Genomic DNA, 22,106 nt, shown 5'->3' on the forward strand with positions numbered 1-22,106 from the left:
TTCAACACGTTTCTAAATTCCTATAATTCCTTTGCACATGTGGGGGACCTTCAGATACGTCACGTTGTGGTGATGGTAAATAAAAAATTCTATAGCGCTTTTGCAACACATTTACATATCAAAACATCTGGAATTCCTCCTCATGAAAGTGTAAAAACTTTCTCGTGATATTTGAGTGTTTTTTTTTTCAAAATGCAGGTGTTTCCATTAACAGGGTTTTTTGCGCTATTTAGATTTTGTGCATTTCCAAGAGTCATAATAAAAATACAGCTACTAATGAATCAGTGATGAACCTAGAGATTAGGAACAGATTAATGTGATTGGTGAAAGCTGTTTGACGGGCAGCTGTTTGCAGCCACAGCTTTACTCACAGATGGCTGCAGTCCTGGTTGGAGGAGACAACGAAGCAGAGAACGCAGCTTTTCTGCTGACTCAGCATTTCTGGAATGAACAAACCATTTGTCCTACGTGTTTTTGTTGTCGCTATATGCTCTTTTTTGGAGCCATAGTGTATTTGTGTGTTTTGGAAGTCATTCTGTGTATTTGTTTTTCTTAGTAATTGTCATTTTAACGTGGTTTTCTGTGTTTTTGGAGTAATTTCTGTTGTTTGGTATGTTTTTCTGTCATTCTGTGTATTTCAGATGTTGTTTTGAAGTCATTGTGGTGTCATTCTACATATTTTTCTATAATCTTTAATGTATTTTGTGGTTTTCTTGTCATTCCGTATATTTTTGGTTGTAGTTTTGTAAATTCTGCTGTTCTATATTTTGATGTTTGGTGTAGAAAATCTGATCTCATCACAAGTTGGAACAGAAAACTTTTAAACATTTCCTTGATTGTTTCTGTGCAACGTCTGTATTGTGTTCTGGACAAAGTGGTGACCAGACTCACTGAGGAACAATAAAACTGTTTTATTAATAATTTTTTTCCACCACAATAAAGTTCAACAAAGGCTCACTAGAAAAGTGTCTGATCTGTACAGGAGATACAGTACGTTTGTAAAACTGGCCGCAGGAAGCTCAGCAGCTCATTCACTCTCTCACACAAAAAAATCATCCAACACTTTATCAGCAGAATATTTACAAATTAAACACACAGCGTTACGCTAACGCACGCCCGCCAACAGACCTCTGCTCACAAGCTAACATGGCTAACTCGCCTGAAGGCTAACAGCTTTAGTCACACAAGCAGACGTTTGTTTTTTTATGATATTAAGTGTTTTTAAAAAAAATAAAATAAAAAAAAAAAAAAACCTTCTACCAAGGGGTAGCTCATGTCGACATCATGCTGACTCGTCGATTTAATCCTCCAGTTATCAGTCCTGATCAAACTGACCACAGGAAAAAAAGCTAAATTAAAGGAATTTAATGGTTTCTTGCACAAAAGTTTATTTGAATTTGGTCAAAAACAAATCTAAAAAAACAACTTGTCTCTAATCAAACAAATGAAGCAATTTCACGTTTGTCTTTGAAAAAAATGTGATTTTAAATATTTATTTTAGGGTTTGTTCGTTCTTGCGGTTTTACTTCAATGTTACATTTGACAAATATGAAGATACACGAGGCCATGAAATGATGATTTAAATTAAATCTTTTAACAAACCCTTAATGGGCATGTGGTTTTCACTTCCTCCCCCCATGTTCACCCTTTTATCCCACATGAGGTCCTCACAGAACTGACGGTATCCCCTCTCAGTGTCCCTCAACCAGGTGGGAACCTTCATCGATCTGTTACTTAATAATGTCCTTATTGCATTAGAATGGAATAAGAATCTTTACAAAAGACGTTGATGGGAGAATTGTCCAGAAAACCTGAATAAATGGCTTGCATTTCTTGTTAGCAGGGGTGTCAAACTCCTTTTAGTTCAGGGGCCAAATATGGACAAGTTTGACATCAAGTGGGCCACAAACCTTAGGTGGGAAAATTAGTAATTTAATCATTATTGTGCTCTAGTTTGCACTTCCACGTACTGTATAAATAAATGATAACGTGTACGGCACTGATAATATTAAAGCAATAAGTAACAGATATGTCTCTGCAGGATCTTCACTTTAAATATTTTAGATTTTGTGGACAGATTATATGTAATTTGGGGAAATTTTGTTGAATAATTTGAAGATAATTGCAGGATTTTGGAAGTTAATTGGAGTTCTTTTAACAATATGAGTTTATCAATGTCTGCCATCATGTGATATAAGCGTGGGGAAAAATGTGAGCCCTGCTAATATTGTGGAGTTTGATTGAACTTGTGTATTATTTTGGAGATATCTATAACTGAAATAGTTGATAATTTACTAAATGATTCATGGCTGAATTCAATGCTATAAATCAGGGGTGTCGAACGCAATTTAGTTCAAGGGCCAAATACGGAACAGTTCAATCACAAGTGGGCCACAGGTTTTAGGCGGGAAAAAAGTAATACTATTATGCCCTAGTTTGCACTTTCACTTATACATTGGACAAAGTATGGAAGACATCAACCACATCTAAGCAATTTGACCATTTTTATCTAAATTGGGACAATTTTGTGGAATAATTTGAGAAAAACTGCAAGATTTTGGAAACATTTTGAGTTCTTTCAACAACTGATATATTTAGTAATTTACACAATAATTCATGTGTTTTCTGTCATTTTTACTTTCTCCAGAGGGCCGAATCAGATGCTGTGAAGGGCCGGATTTGGCTCCCGGGCCTTGAGTTTACACATGCTCTAAACATAAATAAGGCAAGGCTAGGCTAATGTTGCTCGTGTGTTCCACCCACGTTGCATTGACGCCGCCCTGGGTTGATGGACTTCACCAAATACAAATCAGGCTTGTCCGCGCTAGGCTAATTTTGAGCGCTAATCTTGCACTGGGTCAATCTAAGCAGGACGTCGTGTTTTCAGTAACTGTTGGATTAAATCTGCCTCCAAACTGTTCCCCCCTCCCCCACGCTATCTCCGTCACTTCCTCTCCAACCAAACCTTTCAACCACCTGCTCGTCTGATAGTGAGGCTAGCTAACAGCTAGCTTTGTAAAGGAATGCACTTTGGTAGATCCAACCAAATGCCCTGGTTGTGGTTGTTATTGACAACAAAGTCAACAGTAACGATCTGAGGTACTGTGATTTAAAACAAAAATGTAATGCTAACAAAAGGGCGCGGGCTACAAAAAGCTCCACACACACTCACCACTAGCACTATGTTAGCTAGTAGGCTAGTGTTAACGTCAAAAGTACAGAGAGCAAACATCAGTGCAGCAGCTAGCGGCTGGACGCTAGCGGTCAAACGGCTAGTGTTAGCTTCGCCTGGTCACCGTGCGCAATAATGCACAGCAACATTTGGCTGATATGTGTCTGTACAATGTGCAGCCATGCCACACAATGAGCCCACCTTCACCCAAACACACACATCACACGGAGGCATCAGCGCAGAAACTTTAAAACTGCTACGCAAAAATATAAGCGGACTCACAACTGCCAAACACTTGAGCTGTAAAATAAACGATATGATACGAAACGCTCCGAGGCCAGAAGAGAGAAAAGAAATTGTACTGAGAACGATTTTCTTTGTAAAGCTCGAGCAGCAATTATAGATTTTGTGTAGCATTACCGTAGACAACTACAGTAATTACACGTGTATGTTAATACCGACCAACTCTTTTCAGCAGCAGATAATTTATTACTTAGTTTAGCGAAAACATTTGTTACATAATATTTATGCGTCAAGTTTGCCTACGAATGGTTTGATTCAAGAACTTGGACTTTTGTTTCCTAAAAAGCTGCTATTTTTTTTTTTTTGATTTAACATTTACAACTTAACCTCAACAGTGAGAAAAAATAAAATAATTTTAAGTAATATTCATTACTTTTGACGCTAAATGCGAGCTTTTCTTGAAACTTAAAAGAAAAGACTTGTCCAATTCTTTTAAAAAGCTTTAGATTCAACATTTTGGACTCGGAAAGCCGAGATGCGTTTAAACTAAATATTAAAAACATTTTATTTTGTCACTTTTGGGTGTAACAGGACTTTACATTTAATTAGCAGCTCAGTGAGTTTGTCTACAATGGATATTTTACCAACTACTTCAACGGTTTCTATTGGTTAATGACACGTATGCGTTGGTCACGTGACTTCTCCGGCGTGTGCGTGTGTTTGGTGAGCGTGGCATGGCGATAAGATACCGAAGGCACAAGGTTACGACTCTCAGCACTCCTGACTTGCTTTAAACAAACAAAAATAAAAATCCTCAGAGGAGCCCAGTTCCTTTCTACGGGATGGGGGCGGAGCTTCCCCTGAGATGGGCGGAGCAGGTAGTGTCTTTTTCCTTCTGTGCATCGTGTTTTTCCTGTTGTCCTCCTGTGCTACATTACGTCTCCAGGTGCTAAACGTCCAGTTGTCCTGTGATCTTCGTCTTCCTCCACACACTCGTCCTCCTCCTCTTCCTCCTTCTCTTTGTTTTTCTTTCTTTCTTTTTTTTTTTTATCACTAACGAGTGTTTGTTTGAGGGAACAAGCTTTAAGAAAACCATTCATAAACCTACACACACACACACACACACACATTCAAGTATACAGTAAGAACTGCACATCATGGTGAATACATGGACAAGATTAATAAATATTGTAGTGTAGCAAATAAATAAAAATCACACCTCCACCTTCTTCACCTTCTCTCTCACATTATCAGATTAATCAATACTGAACTCTTCTCAACACGTTAGCGCTAGCTTAGCATCACCCGACCGTTCCGCTCCATGTCTTGGACTCTTTTTTAAAGTCCCTGAAAAAGTCTGGAGGCGTCTAAACACAATGTCCATCGCGTGCAAACCACTGAAGTCAAGAGTATTTAACACATCATTAAACCCTGACTCTGTTACCACAGCAACGAGTTCAGCATCCAGACGCTTTAAAGTTGGATACGTTTATTGCTTTATGCTAAAAGTGCTGCATTTTTAGAATCAAATCCCAGATGATTCTATGACTCTTACTTTGAAAATTTAACAGAAAATGCAGAATCCAGACTTTTTTACAACAAAACAATGTTTTGTACCATTACTTTACTGGAGAATGTAGCGATTCTTCCACTGTTTAAGGTCTTTTTAGCTCATTTACAATTAAAGCCTTTCAATAAATCACTACATATTTCATTTCAACACTGCCAAAATCAAGTTTTTGTACGTTAAATTTGAATAAACCCACTCGCACACTGCCACTTTAATTATTTTTTTTAATTATGTAGAGCCTGAACTTTTGACAGTTTTAAGCGATTCACGCGCCAAGGCTGTTCAACTACTGGCTTTCAATTATACTATTATTATTTTTAATGTACTTCATGTACAGCTTTTAAAAAACACAAACCTTTCTTTTAAATCTCTTGTTTGAAATATTTTCCTGTGAAGGTTCATTCTTTAATGGTTTGCACACGATGGCGTTCCTTGTGTTTACAGCCTCCAGCTGTACAGGAACGTTGGTCAGAAAAATCTGGATTTTTATGGCATTAGCATCCCATCGAATCCCCCCCTCCCCTCCAATACACATGCACATTTATCTGATTCACTGCAGTTTCCCTTCAATAACTTATTTTTTTACATGGGGTGGTTTTTTCTAGCCCCATAGACTTAGTCTAAGCTTATTATTGATCATCTGTGAACAGGTTTGGTATGTTTGTGATGCTTCTACAGCCATTTTGTGCCCATAAACAGTCTGATAGTGATTAATGTCACCCCTTCTTTCTCTCACTGGTCCTTTGCATTTTCCCGCTTCATGTCACAAAAATATCTCTCATTGGCCGAAGACAATGTTTTACAAATGTTGGCTGAGGACAGTGATTTTAAAATATTCACAAACAAAAATAAAAACAGCAACAGTGGTTGTGTAGAAGTCGTTACTTTAGGATATTGCACGTGGTTTTGTTTGTTTTGTAGCCCAAACAGTCAGACACAAGATCGTGTTGATGACATCATACATCCCTGTTTTCATCTGTCTGCTAATGCTAAAGCTCTAAAAAGATCCTCAAAGTGACTTAAAAAAAAAAAAAATTCTTTTTCTGTTTGTAGTTTGTAAGGCTGGGCAGTGGAGAGCTAACAGGCTATGGCTGAAAAATGCTACCATACTGCCACCAACTGCCAACATAGTCAAAAGAGAGCCAGCTAGATCTAGCTGAAGATTCATTAGTTAGCTAGAATAACTGCTAACCAGCTAACCAGTGAAAAAACAAACTGCAATATAGCAAATAAATGGCTTTTAAATGACTAACCAGTGTCAGGTAACAGTTAGCCAGCAAACAGGCACAATGCTAGCACTAGAACGTAGGCTAGCTAAGCATTCTAACAAATGCTAGCTAATAAATTTAGCTAGCAAACTGTAAAGTTGAAATTACTATTTTTTTAAACTTGTTTTTAAAGGGACGCATTATGAGGTAAATTTTATCTGTAAACTTCAAATAAAACCTAATGGACGATAGCGTCTATCGTGTCCAATGGACGATAGCGTCTATCGTGTCCAATGGACGATAGCGTCTATCGTGTCCAATGGACGATAGCGTCTATCGTGTCCAATGGACGATAGCGTCTATCGTGTCCAATGGACGATAGCGTCTATCGTGTCCAATGGAAGATAGCGTCTATCGTTTCCAATGGACGATAGCGTCTATCGTGTCCAATGGACGATAGCGTCTATCGTGTCCAATGGACGATAGCGTCTATCGTGTCCAATGGACGATAGCGTCTATCGTGTCCAATGGAAGATAGCGTCTATCGTGTCCAATGGAAGATAGCGTCTATCGTGTCCAATGGACGATAGCGTCTATCGTGTCCAATGGACGATAGCATCTATTACGTACGTCCAATGGACGATAGCGTCTATCACGTCCAATGGACGATAGCGTCTATCACGTCCAATGGACGATAGCATCTATCACGTCCAATGGACGATAGCATCTATCGATTGAATGATATACATTTCTGTCGTACAGTGTTTTTATATTGTGGCTAGGAAGCAATATAATGGCACGCGGAGCCCTTTTTCTTCCCGCTTGTACAGCTGCAGGTAGAACGCCATGTGGTCACATGATCAATGAGCTACAACTTTTCTTAGAAAAAACACAATAGCCAAATGTGACTACAGTAACATCCCGTTACTATTAGAATTTTTTGCTGATTTGACAATTTTGTCCGACAAACTGCTACCGATAAACGCGACCTTCCCCCACCTCCCAAACTAATATTAGATCACATGATGGACCTCTAATCCAAGCTGTAGTTGAATTATCAAACAATACATTATTTAGGGACTCCGATTTTCTGTGATTACAAAAAACAGACAGAAAACACAGAATTCAAGTTCTGACACGGAGAAAGAAATCTGTTTTTTTTTTTAAATCAGGCTTCAATATAAAACGGAAATACCTCATATGTATGTAGCGAAAGTACGAATATTTCACATTTCGTTCATAATTTCCTTCATAATCTCGCACAACATAATCACACAGCAGCACAGAATTTTGTGCAACCCTCACATGTTAGTTGACTCAATTAACCTTATTTAGCATGTTTGGTACAATTTTAGGAAACTTAATAGCCAGTTAAGTCTATTAAACAGGGAAGGATGACAAATTTTGAAATGGAAAATCAGAGTCCCTAATAAACATATTAATAACAGGCCGATAAAGTCAGACTTCCTAGTCACTAAACCTATTAGCCATCAAGCTTAAACATTCAGTTTGTTTTTTGTTTTTAACAAAATCAGAAAATATTGAGGGTGAATGACTACAAGTAGTGATTCTTGCTCACTGGTAATGCTAAAGTCCCTTTTAGGTCCAAATGGCCATGAACAATCTGAAAGACAAATTCAGCTGTGTCATGACTAGAAAGCTTATCTGCATCGGCGTGTGTAGGGGAAATAATACGCCCTACGTCTGTGGATAAAACCGTTAAGACTGAAGTCATAAAAAGCAGTTTTTTGGTATTTCGTCTCCTCGGCTGACTTGTTGTGCTAAGAAATATCTTTTAAAAAGCCTTGTTCCCTCCATCAGCACCGTGTGTTTGTGTTTGGAGCTACAGAGTGTCGTCATGTTTCTGATTGTCTGTAGAAAAAAAGGCAATCTGGCCTCAGGTGGCCCGAAAACCCAACTATTTTTCCTAAAATGCCTCTTTGGCTCGGCCTTACCCGAGTCCGGCAGTTTTGCAATGAATTCCAGGTTCCGGAACGCACCCCGTCACTAAAACCTCAACCGTGCTGCAAGGACTGGACCGAGCAGTCACGAGCGCGACCTTCATCCTAATGGCGGCGAGCGGGGTGCGTTCACTCTCAGCTGACCAGTTTAGGCAGTACCGTCCGAGGCTGGATGTTCCCGTTGGCATCAGTGATTGCTGCCAAGTTAGTCCTGGTTTTGGAAGAGGAGGTGGTGGTGGTGGTGGTGGCGGCGGTGGAGGAGGAGCTGGCAAGTTTGGAGATGGAGGTGAGGGCGCCGTCGGTGACGTTGCTCGTGCCCCGTTTGTAGGAGGAAGTCTTCTCTCCTGACGTGGTACAGGTCGGTGGCTTCGGGAGTCGCCGTCGCAGCCAAGGGTGTCGCAACGCCTGGCTGGGGGTCATCCGAAGCACCGGGTCCCATTCCATGCACTGCTTCAGGAAGTCCAGGAAGAGCGGGTCGTCACAGCCCTTCAGCGCCGTGCTCCAGTCCTTACTCCCCGGAGGGCCGCGAACTTTCCCCCGCCGAGAGCGGCCCCCGTTCAGCACCGTGGTGCTGTCGGGGAGCGTGGTGACGGTGCAGTACCGAGGGTATCCTTTGGAGGACACAAAGTTCTTTGCCCGCTTGGAGGCATCCAACAGCTTCTGGCTCGGCATGCCCAATAGCTCAATGATGCAGGCCAGCTGGTCGGCTTCATCTTCACCTGGAAGCAGCGGGTAACCGGTCAGCAGCTCCGCAAGGATACATCCAAGGGACCACATGTCGATTGGCATCCCGTACCTGGAACCTTTAGGACAAGAGACAATAAGGATGATTATTGAAGCTGATGACTGAGAAACATACACAAAAGTTAAAGTAAAAAGAAGGACTGGAGTTGTTACCTAAAATGACCTCAGGCGCTCTGTAGAACCTGGACTGGATGTAGGTGTAAACTCGCTGATGCTCGTAGCAGCTGGAACCAAAATCTATGACCTGCAGGAGGACAGAGACAGATGCGAGTGTGAGGGTTTCTACACCCATACCTACAACGCTTCTTGAACCATTCCTTCTTTGGGTCAGGCAGTGTTACTCTGCTGACGGAGGAAGACAGTTTCTACATCAGCGGTACAGAGCCACATACCTCCACGACAATTCTGAGACATTAGCCACTTGGCTAACAGGACATCGTCCAAAGACAATAGGGTTTCAGACCAATAGGGGCTGTACTTGATCCCAAACCATCCGTCATGTTCAAACAAAAAAGGTTTGGTTCAGAACCTATACATTTAAGTTTCAGCAGTGGTTTACACGGTGTTCTGTGGCCAGATTTCATTTACAGAACTTTAACGTCATCCACCAATTTTCCACTGGCCACGGTTACATGATGTTTTTTAATTCAGAATTAGTTATTCCGAATTAAATAATTTGGAATTAAAGTGTTCTGATTTGTGTTTACATGGAAATAATAGTTCCAAATTGAGGTTTTAACATCTTCTTCTACTCTCTTATATTTGTGGTTAGTGTTTCCGCCACCTGCTGGGCAGGAGTATGACAGCATTCATCGTTCAGCTACTTAGTCTCTGCTTAAACCTGTTTAAATGTGGAACGATTCACCAAAAACTACCAAAATGTAGAGGCTTCTCAAACCAGAACTGTGGCGGCCATCACCATGTGGGTACTTTAAAACCATAACTTGAGGACCACAGTGTACCTTGATGCCGCTGCGCCCCTGCTGCTTCAGTAAGATGTTCTCCGGTTTGAGATCGCAGTGGATGATGCGGTTCTTGTGCAGCGCGTCGAGACACTGGAGGATGGAGTGGGCAAACTTCCTGACCAGCGGGAGGCTGAAGCCCTGGAACTTGTTCTTCTTAATCAGCTCGTAGAGGTTCATGCTGAGCAGCTCGAAGGTCATGCAGATGTGGTTGCGGAAGGTGAAGTTCTCCAGCATGTGGATGACGTTCATGCTGGAATCTTTGTCCTGCTTCCTCAGGTGCTCCAGGATGCGGATCTCCTCCGCCGCCTGCCGGTGGAAACGCTTCTCGTTGCGTACCATCTTCAAGGCCACGTGGCTCTGGGACTTGTGGTCAAAGGCCTTCACCACCTGCATGAAGAGGTACATCATGATGTCATTACACCATGAAGCAGAAATTGGGGAAATCTTGAAAGGGAATTGAATAACTTTTGAAACAGAAAAGACACCACAAAAAACCCTAAAACGAACTAAAATATAACAAAACAGTTCACAAAAGTCACCAAAAAGATCAAAAACTATTAAAAGTCTTAGGCTCACATTAGCCAGACACATCACCAAAAAAACTTCTAGTCATCAAAAAAAAAAAAGAACAATCCTGAAAGCATCAAATCAACTCGAAAATGGACAACAAAAAACCAGACAACTTACAAACATGATCTAAGACATTCAGAATATATAAAACCATGTCAAAACTCACATACTAATAGAAAACTTAAAGGAAACATCAGAACAATGACAAACTGTTTCATAACATCCAATAAAAAGTTCAGAACAGTAACTCAAAAGCTTGAAACAACCAAATGCTAAATGAAGAACCTGATACAGTCACAAAACATCTAAATATTAGCACAAAATAACCACTAGCAACTTAAAATCTGAATCTTAAGGAGCTCAAAGCGATGACAAAAACAAAACCATCTCAAAACAAAAATACTAATAAACAACCACAATATTTTTCATTAAATGTGTACAAAGCTCAAAACAACCATAAACCTCAAACCAAAACAGACAGAGTACAGCATCCGAACCTGTCCAAAGCTGCCCTTGCCGATGACCTTGAGGACTTCGTAGCGGTAAGCGATTTGGTCGTGTGGGACTTGAATGTATGAGCCCTGATCGTCATCGTAGCCACCGTTGTTGGCTCCGCCCACAACTCCTAACCTCTTCTTAGCACCGGGACCAACGAAGAAGACTACAGAAGAAGATCAGAGTTAATAAAGAGGTTGAGTTTTGGTCCCTGAAGGAGACATTCCTCACCCTCAGGAAAGCTGAACACCTCGTGGTGCTCAAACAACGACATCTTGGTCATGAATTGTTTCATGGCCTGCTCCGGCGACAGGGCGTTGGTTTTTGGCTTGCCGTCGCTAGACTTGTTGGAGGTGGCACTGCCGTTGCGCCCGTGGTGGGCAGAGTCTGACGCCGATGTCTGCCGGTCAGCCGGCAGGAGGCCCGGCCGGGTGGAGGAGCCAAGCGGAGCCAAGCCGTTGGGCTGCGAGGTGAGGATGGGGCGTTTATTGGTGTTCTCCTCGTACAGCTGGACAACGTGGGACTGAGACGACGACGACAACTGGACCCCGTCTGACATGGTGGCCTTAGATCCCGCCTGAACACATACCACACACGCTTTTTAGTTAGTTAGCATTTTAGCTAGTGTTTTACCTTTATTGGTACCTTAACCTTTTGCTCTACGGTTAGTGTGAATTATTGACTACTACTTTTATTGACTACTACTTTTGTAGTTTGTTAGCTTTAACATTTTGTTACTTTTTAGATAGCTCATCATATAGCTCTTTTTGTTAGCTCCTATGTTGGGTCCCAAGTTAGCTCATCAGTTATGTTAGCTCCTAGGTTGGGTCTTATCTTTGCTCTTATTGTCCGGTCATATGTTAGCTCCTATGTTGGGTCCTATGTTAGCTAAAATTGTTAGCTCCGATGTCAGCTAGTATTGTTAGCTCCTCTGTTGGGCCATTTGTTAGCTATATTGTTAGCTCCCATTTTGGGTCCTATATTAGCTCTTATTGCCTGGTCATATGTTAGCTCCTACGTTAGCTCCTATGTTGGCTCGTATTGTTAGCTCTTATGTTGGCTCCTCAGTTAGCTGTTATTGTACTCAGCTCCTATGTTGGCTCCTCGCTTGCTAATTAGGTAGTAACAGAGGGAAAAGTCAACTACAGCTTAATAAACTATTCGGGATCAATTTAAATCTGATAAAACAAAACAGACAATTTGAAAACCAAGAAAAAAACATGAAAACACAAAAACAACTGAAAACAACCAACATTAATGTGGCCATGTGAGCACATGCTGCTGGGTTTGTTTGTTATTGTGTTTCAGTCACAGACGAACAGCTGTGATACTCGCTCTGCTTTCTATTAGTCCTCGTTGCCATGGCAACCAGCACACCTGGCCTCATTCAGTTAATACACAAACACACACACTTCAACTCCAATGGGTGTGTGTTGTAACGCGATACATGAAGCGTGCGTGTGTGTGTGCACGTGCAGCACCGTGTTTGTGTTTCCAGCAGTGAATGAAAGGCTGACCTGGAATCACCTCCATCACCGTCACCATAGACTTTATAAACTATCACAATTTTTTTATATTTCTATATAAATGTTCATTGTTGTTTAATCGTGAACAGGACGTGATGTGGGAAGATGAATACAGTTATTAGTTATTTCCATCAATAAAACACATTTGACTATTTCAAAGGACATGTGGTCTCGTACAGCAAAGGCATAAATAGAGGCCGTGAGCGTTTAGTTAGCCTCCTTCACCAGGGGGCGCTAGAGAGGGAGTTCTCAAACTTTTCTGGCTCAAGTCCCCCTTTTGTCTTTCTCCGACTATTATGACAATTTTCTTAGGAAACTATTTAAAAACAACTATAGATTATAATGATTGAATAAATGACTGATAACACACATTTTAATTTATAAACAAGTAGAAAGAAACAATATTTAATGCAGTAGTTCCAAACCTCTTTTGGATCGTGACTCCATTTCGATATCAAGAATTTCTGGCAACACCAAAAAAATGTTTTTTCTAGAATTAGTTTTTGATCATGTTTCAGCTCAGACATTATCTTTTACTTTTAGTTTAACTAAATTTATATTCCACAAAGAGAAAGTACAGACACATAAGATTGTGTAATGGTTTTAATTGAAATATATATAACAAAAAATGGCGACCCCATATAAACTCCAGGCAAACCCAAATGGGGTCCCTACCTCAAGGTTGAAAAACACTGATTTAGTGGCTCCTGAATAGATTTATTTCTATAGTTTTAATCATTTCATCTGACGGCTGAGGTGGGACCAAGAATGACACGTTGTTAATTTTCCTCTCTCTCTTTCTTAAGTACCCCCATTTGAGAAACCCTGTGCTAGAGCGACAAAGCTAACAGAAAAGGCATTACAGCATTCTCACAAGAGAAACTATCTCAGTAGTGAGAATAGAGGAACATATATATATATTAATTGTATGTTTTTATCAAAATCAAAATGAACTTAATTTAAATAATAAAAAATGATTGAATTTATTGTTTTAGAGTCAAAGTGGTCAAATATTTAGGGAAGAATTTTACCATCATCACAAATCTGAGTTCCAACACATTTCTAAGTTTACTTTTGTTTGTTTAATGTGTTCATAGTGTGATTTTAAAGCTTCAATTAAAACACGTTAAAACACTATTTTTAGTCTGAAGGTAAAGGATTAAATAAGTGCTGCATCAGCATTCTCTGTGTGTGTGTGTGTGTGTGTGTGTGTGTGTGTGTGTGTGTGTGTGTGTGTGTGTGTCCTTCACAAAGGCCTATAAACCAATCAGCTGTTTGAGGCTATAATTAGCATTAGCCGAGTGTCCCTCACAGCTGACTGCAGGCAGTGCTCTCCTAACATGCTAACAACACACTGGTTTTATGTTACTGCTAAAAAAACATTGACAACTTTTTTTAAACTTTCGACGTACTGTACATTGTTTGAATAAAAGCCTTTTTTTTACACCATCATTGATTTGTTCACATTTACTGATATATTTCAGTTTCTAACGGCGCCATGTTTTCATAGAAGAGGCTGAGGAATTTCAACAAACTCATAAATATCTTAACCACATATTTTATACACTGCATTTGGAATAATGAACAATATGAATATTAATACAGGAAAGAACAAAGGGGTTCCATGTTTTTAGTCATTTTAGTATATTTTTGTTGTGGTTTTAATTAATTTTCAGTTATTTTTGTAGTTATTAAGTGTTTTTGGAGTAATTTTGTGTATTTTTCTTGTCATTGTGTAGATTTCTTAAGTTGCTTTTGTGTATCTTTAGTCTTTTTGCACAACTTTTGGTCAATTTTGTGCCTTTCTGTTGTAATTTTGAATATGTTTGTTATTTTGTACGTTTAAGGCCCATATAAAATTAGTGTGTGACGTATGTGTGAGTTGTGTGTGACGTGTGTGTGTGTGTGTGACGTGTGTGTGTGTGTGACGTGTGTATTTGAGTTATGTGTGACGTGTGTGTGACGTGTGCGACGCGTGTGACGTGTGTATGCTATGTTTGTGACGTGTGTGTGTGTGATGCGTGTTTGAGTTATGTGTGACGTGTATGTGTGACGTGTGTGTCTGTTGTGCGTCGTACGTTGAGCGGGTGGTGGTTGTTGTTGCGTAGCGGTGGCAGGGCGACGGGCGACGTCGTGTTAGAGCCGCTGTGACCCGGAGAGTACACCGGCTCGCCCGCTTTGCCTGCAGAAAGAGAGAGAGAGATAGAGACCAGTTATTTTTTAAATTCACTTTAATGGAAACCAGTGAGAATCACTTACATTTAAAACTTTGTTATAGATTTATCATTTACATCAACATCAACAAATCTACAATTCACCTGTGAGACTGATTCAGAGTTTCTGTAATTACAAAAAAAACGAATGAGATATCCCTGAAATAGTGAAATAATAATAATAAATCATGGAATTGTGATATAACAATAATCCTGAAATATTAAAATAATAATAATAATCTTGAAATATTAAAATAATAAATTAATACAAATTAAAAATAATTAAATATTAATAATTAAAGCTGCAAGCCGTGTTGAACGGGCTCTTGCAACCACACGCATGTCGTGAAGTGAAGCACCTTGAGATGTGTTGCATGTGGGGGTGTGGCAGAAATGTTAAAGTGTTGAGATGCAGCTGACCATTTTAAGGATTATATCACAAACTTTCCTGCAATGTTCTGGCCAAATATAATGTCTATGGTTTCCTTTTACCAATAGGTGGCTAATCACTGCACTCTGTAGCCACGTGCGAGCCACCGGTTGCGTTTTGTGTGCGCCACAGTGCACACCGGTTGGACGACTGTGACGTCACGAGACAGAGGAGTTCTCAGGCAGTTAAATGTTTGTGTTATAAACACAACAATAAACAGATAAACAGGTCAGTGTTCATAATGAAGGAGAACAAGAAGGTTGGACTCTGGATTTGTCATACACACATTTTTTATCAACAGCCAACAGAAAAAAGATAAAACTGCACCATTAAAACATGAACTAAATCAAGTTGCTGCAGTTTACAGTGAGTTACAGTATGAGAGGAAACAGTATAGTGGATGTGATTTAGTTTTTACACATTATGACGTTTTGGTGATGTAGTTACTTGAAATATAATTTGAAGAGTTTTATTTTGAAAAGTAACCCGATATTTTATTGCGGAGTGCTTAATTTCCCGTTTAGCTTCATTTGCTCTGTGCTGATTGATGCGTCGTGCTCCGGTATCAGCCAGAAATAGAAGCCCTGCGTATATCTGGTGGAGGGCACCAGACTAGCGCAGCTGTGAAGGAGCAGACACGCAGCGCAGCAGACCCGGTGGAAATTAACACATAGACTAAAGTGGAAACCTATCAGCTCTGGTGACGCGGCGGTGATGTAACGCAGCGGAGCCGCATCCAGTGGAATTTGGGGGTTAAGAGTCCTACCTCTACAGTGATGATGTCATCAGTCCCGACAGTGATGATGTCAGAATTCTACAGAATTTTGTAGCTGTCCGTGAAACTAATTGTATTAGCCCCCTATTGAGTCATTTTGCCATTCACATGTGCAGTTCCCCCAAAATATCAAATGTTTTGCCAGTCCTAAAATGCTTCAAATTTTAATGAGTTTTTGAACGTGTTTAGGCCCTCAAAAATGTTTTTGTAAGAAGAAGAAGAATAAAAACGAGGTGCATTACAATAGGGTCCTACTCACCGTTGTTGCTTGGGCCCTAATAATAATAATCCTGAAATAGTAAAATATTAATAATCTGAAAAAGTTAAGTAATAACAATAATCATAAAATAGTGAGATATCACAGCCCCGGCTTAATAAAAATTACTATAATGCAATTTTGTTTCAGGAAGTGAATGCAACAATTTCCAAAATGAAGAAGAAGCGGAGGCCGTGAACCACTGAGCCTCGTGTAGAAACCACTAACATTAGAACTTCCTTTGGTGTCAAACATCATCCAAAGTCCAGTTTAATCAGCAAGTGGTTGCTGACCTCTGAGGGGTTGTTGTAACCTGTTGACACTTTGATTGGATAAGAGCAGCGTATCAAGGATTTAAAGGTCACATGTCATGTTATTTTTCACCCATGTCCATTTGTTCTAAGAACCCCAAAAAACATAGAATTTGAGGTTTATTTTCCCAAACTCGCCCGTTTTCCAGTGTTTTAGCCTCTGAAAAGTCACTTTCTGATCAATTCTACACAAACAGGCTGATTTGCGGCCTACTTATGCATATTCATGACTGGGTGTGTCACCCACTCCGTAGCCGAGCTCTTGCTGCTTTATATACACACGAGACAGAGCGTGGGGGCGGGGCGTTCGCCGGTACATACATAGACTTTAATTTCCATAATCCCATTCAAAAAGTTAAACTTTTATAGATTATAGATTTGGGGCCCACAATTTAAACGATTTCAAGTATTTATTTGTTTCTTTTTAAATATTTGGGCTTCCACGAACCCACGAAAACAGGAATTCAAAAAATTTAAATACTTTTCAGTTTTTGCAGAAAAAAAGAGGAGAAGAAGGACTGGACTGTTGGCCAGTGGTGCATGGTCCTCTTTTCTGATGAAAGTAAAGTGTGTCTTTCATTCAGTAATCAAAGTCCAAGGGTTTGAAGGAAGACGGGTGAGGAACAGAACCCAAGCTGCTTGAGGTCTAGGGTGAAATATCCACAGTCAGTCATGATTTGGGGTGCAATGTTCTGTTCTGTTCCTCACCCTGGAAAGGTTGAGAACCACGCACTGATTTAATTAAATCCCGTGAGGATGCCATGATCAAACCAAAGCTGCAGATAAAGGTAGAAAATCACCTTAACGTTGTCAAAATTCACATAATGACTGAAGAACTGGGAGGAGTGGGAGGAGCCTAAGCATCCTCTAGCAGGTGGAGCAGACAGATGGTGAGCTCCTGCCTTGATAATCTCAGCACCGCCTGTAATCCTGCTAATGAGGACTGGGATCAACCATCAGTAATAGGCTCCGCCCACAAGGCCTTTCCCCATACCCATGACCAGTACAGACTCAGGGTTCATCCTTTAATAGCAAATGTTTCACAGTTTAAGCTCCGCCCACTGGAAGATTAGCAATCACACATTATGAGGGCGGAGCCTCGAACCACTCAGCTTCATACTACGGGAAAACGCACGCACAGTCACGCACTTTACAGCCTCAATAGGATGTGTGTGCATCAGAAACATTAGTGTCTTCTGTTGTATATTTTTATCACCATTTTGTCATCATTTTGTGTGTTTTCAAAGTAATTTTGTGCATTTGTCAATGTAGTCGTTTTGTGTATTTTTTTGTCATTTTGGCTTTCTTTTTTTCTTATTGCATATTTTTGTTGTAAATTTTGTGTATTTCTGTTACCATTTTGTGTGTGCACAATCAGTTTTCGGTTGTCATTTTGTGCAATTGTCAATTTGTGTATTTTTTTAAATTTATTGTGTATCTCTTTGTTACTGTTTTCACTGTTATTTTGTGTACTTTGGTAGTCGTTTTGTGTATTTTTTGTAGTTTTGTGCATTTTGTTGTCCTTTTTGGTGTATATTTTTTCATATGGTGTATTTCTGTTATTGTTTTGATATTTGTGTTATCGTTGTGTGTGTTTGCAGTCATTTTGTAAATTGCTGTCATTGTTTTGTATATTTTAATTGTCATTTGTGATGGTCAGCGTTTGTCCGAGTGTGTTTTTGATGCTCATTAAAAAAAAGTCACAATGCTGAGAAGGCTCAACTCACTCACACGTGCTGCCCCTTAGAGAGACACAAACTGAAGTGGGTCAAACATTAATATTATGCCAAAAATTCATTGAGGAACAAATACCTGGCTTTGATTGGCTGAGGCCGATCACTGCCATGCTTAAAGCCTTTTATGAAAACACAAACAAAGCAGTGTTTGTTTTCCCAGGATATTATTTATATTTCAATTAAAATCTAATTACTTTTGACCTATTTTTTTAATTGTTTGACCGAAAACTCACAGAATGTTGCATTTCGTGCAGGAATTGAAATATAAGCTGCTGCAAACATTCAGTTTTCACAGAATCCAAGAACATCCTAAATGATGTGACCTGGTGCTGGTGGGGCCTCAGTCCCAGTACGTACTGGGAATGTTACTGGGATCTGTCCAGAGAGTACACCACGCCATGCGGCCGGTGACCCTGACAGATGGGGAGCGGCCAGGAGGCGGGACGTGAACTTGACACCAAGGGGGAGGAGCTAACAGGTAGAACAGAAAGCACCGAGCGTTCCCTGAACGCCTCGTTTCACATGTTCACCAGTTGCTCAATGGTTTGATGGTTCAGCTCCTTCCATTAAATCACTGCTTATATTCCATTTTTTTTTAAACCTCAGGAAACACAACAACTGTAGCTGCTGTGGGAGCAAAATAAAAGAACACCTTTATGTCACGCATCTTTGGTTAAAATATGGTGATTTTTTTCCTTTTTTCTCAGGAGGGACAAAATGAAAGGTTTAAATAACAGTACATTGCATTATTTATTAAATTCTTCTTTTTACTATAACAGGGACATATGTGTCGCAAGGGCTTTAACGACATAAACACACAGACTTGTGAAATATAGAGAACACTCCACAAGATATGAACGAAGAGTTTGGACTTCTAAAGCATCAAAAAATAAAATGATGTACAGCATTTAGCTTAATTAATTAATGTTAAGCATGTGTAGTGTGTCAGTAATTACATTAAGTTAAGGAAAGAAGATAAAACTGAAATAGGAATATCCTGAAAAAACAGAATTTAAGAAAATTTGAAGCAGACAATTGGAAAGATGGACAACTTTTATTATAGCAAGCACATCAAATGTGATTGTGTCTGATTCGGGGGTCACATGATCAACATTTAGGATAATGTTGAATCAGAGCATTAATACAGGAAACAACAATGGGTTTGTGTATGTGTTTTTGTGTGTTTCAGAAGCAATTTAGTTAATTTTTGTTTTGCTTTTGGAGTCATTTTGAGTCTAGTCTTCATTTTAGAAGTAATTTAGTATACTTTTGTTTTGGTTATGTGAGTTTTTGGATTTATTTTGTGTCTTTTTCTATGTTTTACAAGAAATTTAGTATACTTTTGTTTTGGTTTTGTGTGTTTTTTGAGTCATATTGTGCGTTTGGGATGTAATTTAGTTTATTTTTGTTATGTTTTTGTGTGTGTTCATAGTCATTTTTTGTGTTGCTATTGTTGTTTGTGTATAAGGATGAAACTAAACAAATGAAAGTTGTTATCAGTAACTACCGGTAGTTGAATGCAACACTACTAGTCAGTCGGTAAACTATTTATAAGCTAGCCACGTGTAAAAAAAACAAAACAATAACATAATAATCACTAACTAGTTAACAGTAACCAATCCTATACTAGTAAATAGAAAGGTAAACAAAGTAACCATGGAAACCAAGTAAACTGGTAATACCTTACGAGGAGCTGTTTGTTTACAACATTAACTTAACCAACACATTTAAAATGATTAAAGAACAATAAACACTCACTATTTTCACTAACTAGTCCAATACAACACTACTAGTCAGTGTAGAAACTAACGAGTTAACCACTGGTGACTGAATTCGTTAACTAGTCCGGTTAAAGATGGATTATGTTTCCCCGGTAACCGAGCACCGACCCCCGGGCAGCCGTATAAACACACGCGGTGGTAAACGCAGCGGAAGCAGGGCGGAAGGGGAGGCCGTTAGGAGCAGGAAAACACCCGGCCACAGAGGTTCCTACTGCCGCTGTCACTCCTCGTCTGCTCGCTAAAAATAAACCTGACAGACGGCGGAGGAGGACGGCCTGGCCCACCAGCTACTCAGCGGCTCAGTGTCCGCTCAACGCTGCACCATTCCCCGCTGAGCTTTTCCACACTCCGCCGCTGATTTACACACTTAATATTATTGACAAAAACACGGATATAAAACGAGCCTGTGGGGATTACTGCTGTCCTAACCGCAGCTTACAGCCCTTTCCCTCGGTTTGACCCGCAGTTAAAGCACATTAAACAGCCACGGTGGGACAGCGGGGCGTCCCAGCCAGTGAGGCCAGGCTGAGACGCTCCTCCAGCGGGTACAGAAGCAGGGCTTACCCGTCGGGAGGACCGAGGCTCCGGGCTTCTTGGCTAACATGGCGGCCGCTCCTCTCCTGTGGGAGCAGCAGGGAGGACTCCTCCTCTTCCTCCTTCTGAGGCTCCTCCTTTTCCTTCACCGCTCATCGCACCAAACTACTACTACTAATACTACTACTAACTAACCGATAACCAACAACTAACTCCGAGACGGTTTATGATTCACATACAACGATTTATAATGTGAATCAATCACAAAAAATATAATGAAGGAAATGTTGTTATTAAGTGTACACTGCACACAATAAGTCCCAATAATGGGAATTTCAGTTAATTATTTGTAGGTAGTTTAAACTTAAATAAACATGTTAACAAAGAATAATATGATGCACTTCAATCACAATTTATCATGTAGTTTTAAGAAATAGACAAATTCATAAATAAATACATAAATGACCAAATCAAAAACTATTTCGGTTTGTGACGACTAACACAAATAAATAATTAAAATCAAGATTCATTTAAAAAAAAAAAAAAAAAAAAAAAAAGTACGTAAAATAACTCAAAGAACATTTTTTAAAAAAATAAATAAAAATGAGAAAATAAGGGATATAAATGAGTAATTAAATAAATAAATATCCAAATACATAGCTATTACGGTTTGTAATGATTGTCAGATTTAACATTTAACATTTAAAATTTACATTTAATATTTAAAATTTACATCAAACGTTTATATTTAACATTTAGATTCATATTTAACTTTTAGATTCATATTTAACTTTTAGATTTAACATCTAACAAGCGGGTCAGAAAATGGATGGATGAATTTAACATTTAGATTTAAATTTAGCATTTCGGTTTAACTTTTAGATTTACATTTAACTTTTACATTTAACATTTAGATTTAACATTTATACTTATAATTAATGTTTTTTATTTAATATTTAACATTTAGATTTAGCATTTAGATTTAATATTTAGATTTAAATTTAAGATTTAGATTTAAATTTAAGATTTAGATTTAACATTGACATATCTTCATGAGAAAAAAAAATATCTTAAATGTTTTGTTGTAAATCTGGTCAAAAGTAACATTAAAAAAATTACATACCTTTTTTAAATTTGGTTTCTTGCTAAATGTTGGAAAAACTTGCCATTTATTTTAGCATGCACAACTTTACAATCAGCATAATTAATTAATCCAATATATGTCCAGATTTGTCAAGTTTGGATTGTGTGCTTTTATTTTGAAGGAAGTAGATGTTCTCCCTCACACAGAGACACACACACACACACACACACACACACACACACACACATGCAGAAATGCATACACAAAGTTTCTGCAGCATTTCCACAAAGGTTAATGTTGTTTCCTGTGTAGAAGAAAAAAAAGCTCTGCAGGGGGGGTTAACCAGCAACCACACACACACACGCACACACACGCACACACACACACACGCACACACACACACACGCACACACACACACACACACACACACACACACACACACACACACACACACACACACACTTTAGCGACTCAACATGTGCTTATTGTCTCCACAATTTGTTCTGTAATAATTAATAAACAATAAATAAA

General features: G+C 39.3%; 1 protein-coding gene across 1 annotated transcript; it reads right to left on the reverse strand.

The window, feature by feature from the left end:
* Nucleotides 1-4,349: 4,349 nt before the first annotated feature.
* Nucleotides 4,350-20,620, reverse strand: dyrk2 (dual-specificity tyrosine-(Y)-phosphorylation regulated kinase 2). The gene is made up of 7 exons (XM_028450259.1): nucleotides 20,521-20,620; nucleotides 14,533-14,636; nucleotides 11,160-11,505; nucleotides 10,931-11,094; nucleotides 9,861-10,250; nucleotides 9,052-9,142; nucleotides 4,350-8,957 (listed from the first exon to the last, which is right to left on the reverse strand). The coding sequence occupies exons 1-7, from the start codon at nucleotides 20,558-20,560 to the stop codon at nucleotides 8,290-8,292; spliced, it is 1,803 nt and encodes a 600-aa protein (XP_028306060.1). The 5' UTR covers nucleotides 20,561-20,620; the 3' UTR covers nucleotides 4,350-8,289.
* Between the last annotated feature and the right edge of the window lie 1,486 nt (nucleotides 20,621-22,106).

This window comes from Gouania willdenowi, chromosome 6 (genome assembly GCF_900634775.1).
Source record: "Gouania willdenowi chromosome 6, fGouWil2.1, whole genome shotgun sequence".
In the NCBI taxonomy this organism is placed as follows: domain Eukaryota; kingdom Metazoa; phylum Chordata; class Actinopteri; order Blenniiformes; family Gobiesocidae; genus Gouania; species Gouania willdenowi.